This window comes from Marmota flaviventris, chromosome 12 (genome assembly GCF_047511675.1).
Source record: "Marmota flaviventris isolate mMarFla1 chromosome 12, mMarFla1.hap1, whole genome shotgun sequence".
NCBI lineage: Eukaryota > Metazoa > Chordata > Mammalia > Rodentia > Sciuridae > Marmota > Marmota flaviventris.
In genome coordinates, this window is record NC_092509.1 from 86722322 (window position 1) to 86734946 (window position 12625).

General features: G+C 32.8%; 2 protein-coding genes across 3 annotated transcripts in view; one reads left to right on the plus strand and one right to left on the minus strand.

Annotated features, from left to right (window-relative positions):
- Nucleotides 1-12625, minus strand: part of Cdc73 (cell division cycle 73) — a 118617-nt gene that overhangs the window by 45642 nt on the left and 60350 nt on the right. The gene's annotated exons all lie outside the window — the stretch shown is intronic.
- On the plus strand, nucleotides 10004-11272 carry B3galt2 (beta-1,3-galactosyltransferase 2). Its single transcript, XM_027948823.2, has one exon. The coding sequence runs from the start codon at nucleotides 10004-10006 to the stop codon at nucleotides 11270-11272; it is 1269 nt and encodes a 422-aa protein (XP_027804624.1).

Below are 12625 nucleotides of genomic sequence, written 5' to 3' on the forward strand. Positions count from 1 at the left end.
TTGCCATATCACTGCTGATTTTAAATGTTTATATTTTCCTTCAGGATCACTGATAGCTTGTAAGAATTAAAACAGATAAAGATGTCTACATGGTTCTAAAAATGACACATCAATTTAACTTTGCTCTCAAGTCAAAAGAAATTTTTAAACAATATGAGTATCTGGCTGCACAACTTGGTGAAAATGGAAGGAGAAAAATAAGGCAGGCAAACACTGACACTTGTGGTCATTCTGAGATTGCTAATTTGCTCTCAGGGTAATTCCTGCTTTGTGAACTCAAAGAATAAAACTGAATTATGGATCATCTATATACTTCAGAGGATAATTCTAACTTTTAAATAAACACTATTTTTTTCTACAAAAAGGGAATACCATTTACTAACAATAAGCAAAAATAAGTCTTTTGTCTATTTTTTTTTACAGAATGGAATGCAATGCATCAGATTTTAAAATAATCAAGAGGTATAAACTTTAATATTACTATGCAAAATTGCTGAGGGACCCCAATGAAACTAAAAGTGGTCTTTAGATAACACTCTGAAATGGCAGTTTTCAGAGTTGTGCAGTGAAAATTATGACTCATTCCTGTCCAGCACTGAAAAAAAAGACAGTTCTTCTGATCAGCATCAGCCGAAATTAAGTACTTTCATTTTAGAGGCCAACTACTCATACTAAAGCATAAACAGAAATGTAGACAAATGTAGTAAAGAGTAGATTTATGCCTCCCTTCTCATATTACTCAAAGATAATTTCTCACTATTTTAAGTGGTCTCATCCTATAAAATTTAAAAATTTTCTCTAAATCTTTTTTTCAACCAAGGACATGACTTAAACCTATATACAAATATAGATAATAAAACTCCATGAATTACTTAGTGAGCAATTTGCACAGCAGGTTTACATCTGATTTACTATGTATTAATCATTCAAAAATATTAAATGCATAAACAAAAGAATAATTATTTCCTCTACCCAGTAAAAACTAGGAATCAGGAGGCATCCCTAATCCCATCTTTAACTTCTAGCTTCTTGAGGGTTCTTCTAGACAAGGTAAGGGAAATGCTAAAACCAGATGGACATTTATGGCCAGAATGCACACAGTAATGGACACCTAACTGGCCATCAGGGATGTGTTACAATATTAAAAGTAGATCTAGGCAAATAATAATTATAAGTCATTTTATAACTGTAAAAGTAGCTGCCAGTTTGCTGAGTCTCACAAAGAAACCTGCCACATTTACTGACTTAGTTTAACTGTAGAATTCAGATATGAAAAGAAACTAAAGGAAGAACTTGTACAACTTGCCTGTCATAAGATTTTTACTTTTCTCTTGACTGGAAACATGTAGGATGCTACGAAAAAAAGAAAAAAAAACTAGGAACTTTTAATATCACATCTGCTGTTTTTCTTTTTGGTGTTTTGTTTTGTTGTTGCTGTTGTGGTGCTGGGGACTGAACCCAGGTATAGCACCAGTTCCTCTTTCTTTTTTTGATTCTGGGGATTGAACTGAAGGGCACTTGTCCACTGAGCCACATCCTCAGCCCAATTCTGTATTTTCTTTAAAAACAAGGTCTCACTGAGGTGCTTAGCACCTCACCATTGCAGAGGCTGGCTTTGAACTTGTAATCCTCTTGCCTCAGCCTCCCAAGCCACTGGGATTACAGGCATGGACCCAGCTCTGCTCTCTTTTTCTTTATAGAAAAGTTCTTAATCAGCATAACTTAAACCTAAGAAACAGTTTGTGGATATATACCTCGAAATCTGAAGAAAATTCTGACTAAGTACACAGGCATCTTTTGTTAGGAGTCTCCTGCTATATCAATACTTGTTAAGCATAGTTGAAAAAAAAAAAAAAAGCCTGCTGGTAATGAAGGGGCTCAAGCCAACACTGGAGGGAACCATTAATGAACATGAAGCTCTCTTTAGTAATTAAGATTTCCAGGTGTGGTGGTACACACCTGTAATCCCAGAGCCCTGAGAGGCTAAACTCAAAGTTCCAGACCAGTATCAGTAACTTATCGAGGCCCTAAGCAATTTAGTTTTTTAACAAAAAACAGGGCTGGGCATGTAACTTAGTGGTTATTTGTCCCTGGGTTTAATCCCCAGTACCTCAGCCCACACACACACCCAAAAAACCCAGTGGAACATCAAAGAAAATTCAATCAAAAAAATTGGCAAAGATGATGAATATGGAAATTACTCTGATTTGATCTTTACATACTGTATTAAAATGTCACAATGTATCCCATAAATATGTACAGTTACTAAGCATCAAAAATTTTTACTTTAAAAAAGGATTTTAAAATAATTATTTTATCCATTCCTAGAGAAAGATAAGGAATGTGTTAAATCATCTTCATATGCCCAACATTTAATAATCTGTGCCTAAATGAAATTTTAGTATGCAGTAGTTAATCAAAATTTATTTATTGAAAAGGCGATCAAAGTGAAAATATAAACATCACATAATTCTATTAATGATAACTGAGTATGTTGTGTCAGTGCTGGGGAAAAAATTCTCAATTTCTCTAACGCCCATGTAGTATAATGGTTAAGAATACAGCATAAAAATTTAGATAATCTTGCTCTGAAGTTAACCAATTTGTTCTTTAATCACTAATTAGCTGATATTTGAGCTAACTATTAACAACTTTAGGCACTGGTTTCTTTAAAATGGTATTACAATAATGAAATGGATATTACAATAATGAAACCATCATGAGAAATAAAAGCCATTTTATGTAACAATTTAAGTGGTTAGCATACAACCTCACTTTGGGTAAACAATAAATGGCCACTGCCTACTAACTCACAGTCAAATTTTATATAAGAAATCACTACTAAACACTGGTCTACAAAAATCCACTTCTACTTTTGGAAAAAGATTATTTTAGGTTGTTTCATAATCTTTGCTCTGTTACTCCAGTTTATCTAATAAAAAAGAAGTAGTATGCATTGTAGTATGGTGGGAGATAAACCTAAGTGCTAAGAAGAGTTTTAGTACTCTCGCTCAAGCTAGATTAACCAAAGTCCTTAGATTTCATACATATATATGTTATACATATGTATGTGTATCTATATACAGATACATATATATAAAATTCCTTCTACAATTTTTAGAAAAATGACATATATGCCTAAGAAACAAAATCACATGATTCCTAAAACTAAAGAGCACATTTTATTAGCACACTTTTATTACTAAAAACCAAATTATTTTTTAGTTTTTAGTAAAAATAATACATATAAGGGCAGTGGCTAGGGCCATGGTAGAGCACTGACACGGCGCCTAGCGAGGCGCTAGGTTCAATCCTCAGGACCACATAAAAATAAATAAATAAAATAAAGGTATTGTGTCCAACTACAACTAAAGAAATATTTAAAAAAAAAAAAATATGAGGACAGGGCTGGGACTGTAGCTCAGTGGCAGAGCACTTGCCTTGCACCTGTGAGGTACCAGGTTCGATCCTCAGCACCACATAAAAATAAACAAACAAAATAAAGACATTGTATCCATGTATAACTAAGGAAAAAAAAAAAATAGGGGCTGGCGTTGTGGCTCAGTGGTCAAGCGCCCCTGAGTTCAATTTCCAGTATCAAAAAAAAAATTTTTTTAAATGAGGACAATTTTTTAAAATATTATAGAAAATATAAATCTTTATTCAATCATTTGAAATAACAGATATTACTGAGGACGAACTATAAATATCAAGGAACTACTTAGTCCCTAGAATATGAGAGGAAAAACTGATAAGGCTATTTAAAAAAAAAAAAAAATTGCCCACTGCTCTTTCAGGGGGAAAAAAAAAAAAAAAAACAGCAAGATACCAAAAGTGTCCAAGAGATTAATCATATTAAGGAGGCTTTCAGATTATCTAATGTTTATGAAATTTGCTTCATGACAAGTTACTAAACCATCCTGAAATACTAGTATAAGACAACATAGTTAAGAAAAAAAAATAATTCACTGGGCACAGTGGCTCATGCCTGTAATTTTAGGGGCTTGGGAGGCTGAGGCAAGAAGATAACAACATGTTCAAAGTCAGCCTCAATATCGAGACCCTGTCTTTTTTCAAAATAAAATATTGTAAAATGGGCTGGGAAATGTGGCTCAGTGGTTAAGCACCCTTGGGTTCAATCCCTGGTACAAAAATAAATAAATAAATAAAAGATCCCTTAATTCACCAAGAAGATGCTATACAAATGTGTTCTACTACTATATCATTTGTTTGAATCTATGATAAATGTAATTTTAAAGAAAAGAAACAAATTAAAAATGTTGACATTAAAAAGTGATCAAAATTTACTGCCTTCAAAAAACACTTAAAACACAGCAAAAAAGAAGTGAGCTATGTCACATCTTTCAACAGTTAAAAGCAATCTACAGCAGCTGATTTATACCAATTGCAGAAAACAGAGGAGAAAAGTCTAAATTACAGATAAAAGATAAATAGTGTAAATCTTAACTACCTATTAGCAAACTCAGAGCAATGTTGGGGGGTGGTGGGACTTGAAGAGAAAGAAAAGTCCTGAAGGGGTTAAGTTATATCAATTTACGTTTAAAACCTTGTATTACTTATGCCCTACCCAAAGCATTTAAGAAGCATAAAAGCTACCATCTAACACAGAAATGTTTAGAAAGCTCGAGCTGCCTTTTTTTTTTCCTTGGGGGGGGGGGCGGGGGGAGTGAGCTGCAATAAAATAAAATCATAACCATTCATTTCATAATCATCCCATTTTCACATTATTCACTCATCGTTACACTTACATTAATATATATAATTTATCACATAGAAGTAAAATCTCTAAGCTTCTCTCTACCTTAGGTTTTTAGTCAAAATGAATGCAAACAATCACGTGGGATTCAGCCAAGCAGTGACGTTAAATTCTGCTCTGTCAGAGAGAGCATCTGTCAAGCCCACATTTAAACTGCTGCCTGCTTGTGCAGCAGCTGAAGAACCGTGGATTTCATATTATAGACTAAAACCCCAGTGAAACTGCTCAAAAAAAAATCTTTCCTGCAGCTGCCACACGGCAACGAAAGAAGAGAGGTAAATCCTATTCTTTTCCAACACAACCGAAGCACTAGATTCTAGCTCTGCTGCTTTACACTGCAGCTTAGTGTTAATACTAGAAATATGGATACTGAGAAGGGAATACAGCACTGCATTGTCCAGCCAGGAAAACAGCAGATGTAAAAAGCTTCAATGCATCAACTGTCGGAAAGAGTCAACAGTGCTCCAAATACAGCGGACAACTACAGCTCTTTTGTTTAACAAAAGAGAGAATGAAAGAAAGGGGAAACCTCAGAAGACTAGGACACATATGAACAAGGAGGGTAACTTGAAGACAAGCAGACAGATGGACACTTTGGATACTGTGAAAAGCAATCGCAGAAGGCAGACTGTTGGGGGATGTGCGCATGTTCGATAGCATCTTTTTTGCTGAAGTGATGGCGTGCCAAAACTATTTTCAGTGGGCATAATCCTCACCACATAAATGGCCTGACCAAGGAAGGTATGTCGATATCTTGTGTATGATATTTGTTTAAATGTGTTACCTTTTTATAACCCTGGAGGCACTAATCCTTTATAAACAAGTTCACACAGTTCACTGCCCTTGAAACTAAGAAAGGGGTTCTAAATAAATAATTTTAAAATTTGTCATTGTTTAGAAGACAAGCTGCCACTGCTTTATTCAGCTAAGTGTGTAGCTTGGAGTAATTATGGACTATAGACATATAAGATGGAAAAAGCAAATAGTAACAAAACATACTTAAGGATTCTCTGAGAAATTAAACTTAAAAAAATCTGTAGCTCTGTACAGAAAACACAGCAATCCTCCATTAAATTAGGTCAAAATGAATCCTTATCTCGTAAATTAAAGTGCACTCTTTAAAATGGCTATGAAGAGACAATGCAGTGAAATTACATTGAACACCATTTAGGATGATCTTAATATTATGAGCTTTTTTGCAAAGTCCTCTTAAAACAAAATATTTAACTGCTTACAGTAATGAAACCTTCCCTCCAAAATCTACTTGCTCTAATAATGACAATGAATACAATCTAAGAGTATATCAACAAATTTTAAGTATTATTGAGCTATAAGATACTAAAAGGAAAACATTAGCAAAGGATCACATAAGGCAGTGTGAGTTTGTGCATACCATAACACCACAGTAGAGTCACATGTTAGTACAGTGTCCACGAACACAACTTTAAACAAAGAAGTGTCAATAGTTGCTTTAAAAAAAAAAATTCTATTTGAAATAGTGAACTTTTATTTTAGGTAACTGATTCTAAAGGAAGAAACCTCAAATTGCTCCTGGAGATCCTTCTAAAAGTGAAACTCCAAAACACAATGTGAAAATACTATGATATAAAATATCCACAAACAGCAATGCAAAACAGCTCAAAACATTAAATATAAAGGGATCCAATATGCTTCCAGGGTATGTTAATATGTAGTAATGAACCACTGCCACTATATGTACATTCAGTATAGAGATCAATCAAATAAACTATTATAGCAACAATCATCATTAGAATAGCAAAAAAAAAAAAAAAAAAAAACTCAAGAGTTCTAGAACAAGGATATTCCTAAAAATTTTATAAAACTATCAATATCTTGATTTTCCCTGTTTTATAATTTACTAGTATTATTTAATAATCACGGAAGGCAAACATTTTTTAAGATAATATGTAAGCACTGTATTACGAAATTAAGATTAGCCATGTATAACAGGCCCTACTACATCTCAACATCAACTCAATAATAACCATGAAGTTTTATTCCAACAGATCAAAATAATATAGTATTAAGAAAAAAAGGTTGTAAAAATCAAGTCCCTCTTGTTACCTTTATTAATGTTAAAATCACCTAATTAAGCAGTTTTATAAGCTAGATATCTCAAAATGAAAGTGTATAAGTTTTTCTATTAAAGCACCACTTAAATCTAAGGCTGTTCCAATAGACTAAATATATCAACGTTTGAAAGTCAAATGATAAAACTCTATATGCATGTGAGTGGAATGAACTGCATTTTACAGTAACATCATTTGCATGAACTTCAATCCACAAGATGTAAATAAATACACACTGAAAATATAAAAAAAGAATTGTAAGAGATAAATCAAAGTCATTTCTCTTCTAAAAATATGAAAGTACAAAACTATTTGCATGCCAAAATATTAAGCTTTTTTGTCTTGTTCTCACTTTTCAAGAATTCAAATGTAACAGGCATTAACTGGAGAATATATATTATCATTTGATAAAAGGAGAAATAGTTGCTTCAATTTTACTTACTCTTAACAGAAAACTATGATAAATACCTAGGAAACTTCTAACAAAGAATTTTTTCTAAGGCTAGATACATGAGCTTCTTTTATCAATGGGAGATTCCAAAACAAGCAGATACAGATTTTAAGCCTCCACAGATTAATATTTAAAGACACACAACTATCATAAAATTTAAATTAAGGTGCAACATTATGATATATTACTATAAAACATATTAGAACCAAAATTTTGTACTTGATAGATCACAATATGTAATAATTTTTTCTTTTCTGTAGCACTGAAATGTTTTGGAGAAATCACTTCAGGTATAATGTTTTCATCAAAATAACATAACTTATTACTATAATATTTATTTCATTCACCTCTTCAGATACATGACCTTATCAATATCTTGATTCAAATACATGACCTTATACTTATTGCTTTTTAAACCATACATCTACACATTTAAGAGATTTATTTGACTGAAACAGAAAGCTGGTACACTGAACTTGTTTGGATTGAAACACAATTTTAAAAGTAACTTTTGTTTCTTTTAAATTTACATACATAACCCTAACATCTACTGATCTCTTTCTGAGGTGGGGAGGGGGAATTTACTAGTTGCCAAATGTATTGTTTTGTAATAAAATCTTAAAAATTGTTTCCTGGTTTAAACACGAAGGCCAACTATTTACAAGTACAAGAAGGAAATGATTACTTTCTAAATCAGAATACTCAGCTCTATTATTCTTAACTTCGCTTACAAAAGAACTATACTTTGTTGATACAATGAATAGTCTTGTTCTTCATTTACAGTAACGTAAAAAATTTAAATGCATGCAAATAAACTCTAATGAACAATTGCTTTTAAAACCCCAAACTTAAAATAATTAGCTTATAACTATGAGATGATTCATTATTTTGTTAAGAATATTAAGACTTCTAAAAGCACTATATAATTTCAAAAAGTAAGAATTATCAAATTCTGGTTGGTGCCTGTACTGTTACACTTTAGAAGTTCTTTCAAATTCCCACCTACTTGCTCCTCCTAGTGGCTGCTACTAGAATAGTACTTTCATTCATGTCTTAACTTTCTATACAATATTTTCAAGGTATTGATATTATGTATGGGAATTTTAATCTGTAATCATTCAATTATGAGAATTTACATGTAAATGCTATTTTTCCTAAAATAATTTCATGTCAATGTTAAACAAATCTATTATTAACCATGACTCAGTATGACAAGCTAAATAAGCAAATGCATTTACATAAATTTTTTTAAATAAACAAATATTTCTACATTAAATTTTTCATTAGTTTTCTTTTGCTTAAAGAAATTATTTTCAGAAAAGAACTGAAAAAAATCAAAATTATATATTTGTTAGTCTTCTTTCCCCAAAAGTTTTCCATTCTTTTAGTGGAATTCAAACTACAGCTCTTTGCCTACCTCTATGCTCCCCAATTCTTGGTCTGGAAAATCTAAGAACAAAGAGAAAAATCTAAGAACAAACATGAATAAGTTTGTGCTATGCTCTTGAAAGCCTCGATGCAAGATGACATAGCCAATTTTTAATATGTGGAATCATGAACTTCCCATACTGACATTTCAAAAACTTTTTAAAAAAATTTAAGTGTTGTGATATTAAAAGTCCTAAGGATTTGATAAACTGTCTGAATGCAGATTTACAACAGCATAATTCAAGAGTATTTTAAAACACATTTTATGAAAATTAAAATTTTAAACAGTTGGAACTGATAGTAGCTACTGCCTATATTTTATAGGAAGCCTAGAAAAACTGTTGCAGTGTATATGATATCCGCTGCCCAAAACCAGATAATTAAAATAATTTTTACATACTTTAAAAATCAATCTTAAGGACAAAGAAAGACCTCCTGAATATTTCATATTTGAAGTGGAAGGTTAAAATTAGAAGAGAGTACTTGAAAATGTTAATCATTTATTACTGTCTAAAAATTCTACTCTGAAGTTACTGGACCCTGAAAATTAATTTTGACAGGTGCATCTTCTCATTGACTTTCTCAACACAGTAGGGGCCAATGGAAACATGCCAAGCAGTGTACTGTGACTAACAGAACTCTGCCATAATCAACCTTGCACCGTCTGTCCCACGACTGATACATGACCATTTTACAAAAAAGGCCGCTGACTGTGCACCATACCACCAATGGTATGTCAAATCAATTTTAATTAATGCCAATACAGTTTCCATCTGTTCTCAAGGCCTTCTTACGTGGCCTTTTCTCAGGAATCCAGAAACTTATAACTTTTAAATCCTTAACTTAAGCCAATGTACAAATGACCAGAGCTATTGAGACAATGAAATAAGTAGAAAATTAATCCATCACTTCTCTTTAGAAGTGCTAATTGCTACCAAAATATTTTTTAATTAATCTTGTTCTCAGTAATATTATTATGATGCAGAAAGGAAACAAATTATGAGCGGTTTCTGCATTATTATATTTTCCCAGATTAAGAACCTCTTATTTGTCCTAATAGCACCCAGAGGCCCTTTCAGACAGTTTTGTAGTATTTAGCACTTTATAAACCTTTATGCTTTATCTTTATAGGATGACTACAGGGGACACAACGTGACTGAATTAGAAAATGAATACCAAAGAACACTACTGATTCAGAGAAGAAAACAGTATTTTCAGCCACCAATATCTCCTATACCATCACTGGATATTTACAACATGCTTCAGTGGAGAAGAAGGCATTGCTGCTTTGCAAAGATGACCTGGACCGCCAAGAGGTCTCTGTTCCGTACTCATCTTATTGGTGTACTTTCTCTAGTGTTTCTTTTTGCTATGTTTCTGTTTTTCAATCATCATGACTGGCTACCAGGTAAAGCTGGATTCAAAGAAAATCCTGTGACATACACTTTCCGAGGATTTCGTTCTACAAAGAGTGAAACAAACCACAGCTCCCTTCGGAACATCTGGAAAGACACAGTTCCTCAAACTCTGAGGCCCCAAACAGCAATTAACTCCAATAACACAGACCTGTCACCACAAGGAGTTACAGGGCTGGAGAATACACTTAGTGCCAATGGAAGTATTTACAATTTAAAAGGCATTGGACATTCAAATTCTTACCATTTCAAATATATTATCAATGAGCCTGGAAAATGCCAGGAGAAAAGTCCTTTTTTAATACTACTAATAGCAGCAGAACCTGGACAAATAGAAGCTAGAAGAGCTATTCGGCAAACCTGGGGCAACGAAAGTCTAGCACCTGGTATCCAAATCACACGAATTTTTTTGTTGGGCATAAGTATTAAGCTAAACGGCTACCTTCAACGTGCAATACTAGAAGAAAGCAAACAGTATCATGATATAATTCAACAGGAATACTTAGATACATACTATAATCTGACCATTAAAACACTTATGGGTATGAACTGGGTGGCAACATACTGTCCACATGTTCCATATGTTATGAAAACGGACAGTGACATGTTTGTCAACACTGAATATTTAATACATAAGTTACTGAAGCCAGACCTGCCTCCTAGACATAACTATTTTACTGGTTACCTAATGAGAGGATATGCACCCAATCGAAACAAAGACAGCAAGTGGTACATGCCTCCCGACCTCTACCCAAGTGAACGTTACCCTGTATTCTGTTCTGGAACTGGTTATGTTTTTTCTGGAGATCTGGCAGAAAAGATATTCAAAGTTTCTTTAGGTATTCGTCGTTTGCATTTGGAAGATGTGTACGTAGGAATCTGTCTTGCCAAGTTAAGAATTGATCCTGTGCCCCCTCCCAATGAGTTTGTGTTCAATCACTGGCGAGTTTCTTATTCAAGCTGTAAATACAGTCACCTAATTACCTCTCATCAGTTCCAGCCTAGCGAACTGATAAAATACTGGAACCATTTACAACAAAATAAGCACAATGCCTGTGCCAACGCTGCAAAGGAAAAGGCAAGCAGGTATCGTCACCGTAAACTACACTAAAAAAGACAATTTTTTTCAAGTGTGCAATCTGTAAATATTGCTAAAAGCATGTATAGTTAAAACTGACAACATCCATAGTACAAGGTTTAGTTAAAACTCATCACATAAAGGAATTCAAAAAAAAATATTTTTTTAATTTCTTAAGAAAGTAATTCTTAAAACTAAAACATCATATGACAAAAGGTATCCCAAAACAATCTATAAAAAACTGTATAAGGGGAGTCTGTGTATTAACATGCAACAACAAGCATGCATACATCAATGGTTCAAGTATTATGTTAGGGGCCAATAAAATGTATCTGCATATATTTTCCACATAAATTTTAATTTAAAAAATGAAGACAGTAAAAAGATCCTTCATTTAAGATTTAGCTTTCCATTTCAATTCATAATTAAATGTAAATAAAACATTACTATCAATTTTAAGGAAACTTTGTAATTGTGCAAAGGAAAATTTCTGACCTGACTTCTAGGGTTCTAAAAACTTAATATATTCCACGCAATAAGATTTAGTTGAGTTATTCCATAATGTTCAGATGTTTCATCAATGTAGTACCCATCCTAGTATTTGCTTTTAAAAATAACTGAGATTTCTTTTAATACTCACATATACTGGGGGAAATTATTTTGACATAATGTGATAAAATGTGAAATATTAATGTGTCTCAGGCTCAAGTTTTTATAAAAACAAGTTATTAAATGTTTCAAAGTAGACAAACTTTGTTTCCTCATTGGTGTTAAGGGCCAAGCTAGTATTTCAATGAGTTATTAGATTAGATCAAATACTGCACTCTTGAAGAATAACACCATTTAACTTAAGTACATCTGATTTCAAGTATATCTGCAAAAATGAAATCATATTCCTCTAACTGAAGCAAAAGTAATCACCTATAGGCACAGAAAGGATGTACTGGTGAAAAAAGGAGGAAGGATAAAGAATACAGCAGCAGTTTCATTCAATACATTTTAAGATGCATGTCTGCCAGACTGCAACATATGAGTTTATTTCCTGACAGCAGGTGTACACATGTCAATACTTAATCATTTTATGGCATATATTTCTTTCTCTGAGTGCAAAGTTTACAAACTTGCAGTTTTTAATTTGGTAGATGACAACTATTCTTCATCACCAATTAAAAACCTCTTGGGGAGGGATGGGGGGAACTACAGATGTTTGATGAACACTTGATTCTAGGATGAACAATGTATACAATGCACTTTTAAGAAGTCTTTTTTTAATACAAGAAGGTAAATAAAACTTTCACAGAGTGATATGATACAAGTATTTTCACAATAATTTTGTATGGCTCCATCATGAACTTTAAAATCAAGAAATATTAACCTCTAACTTTA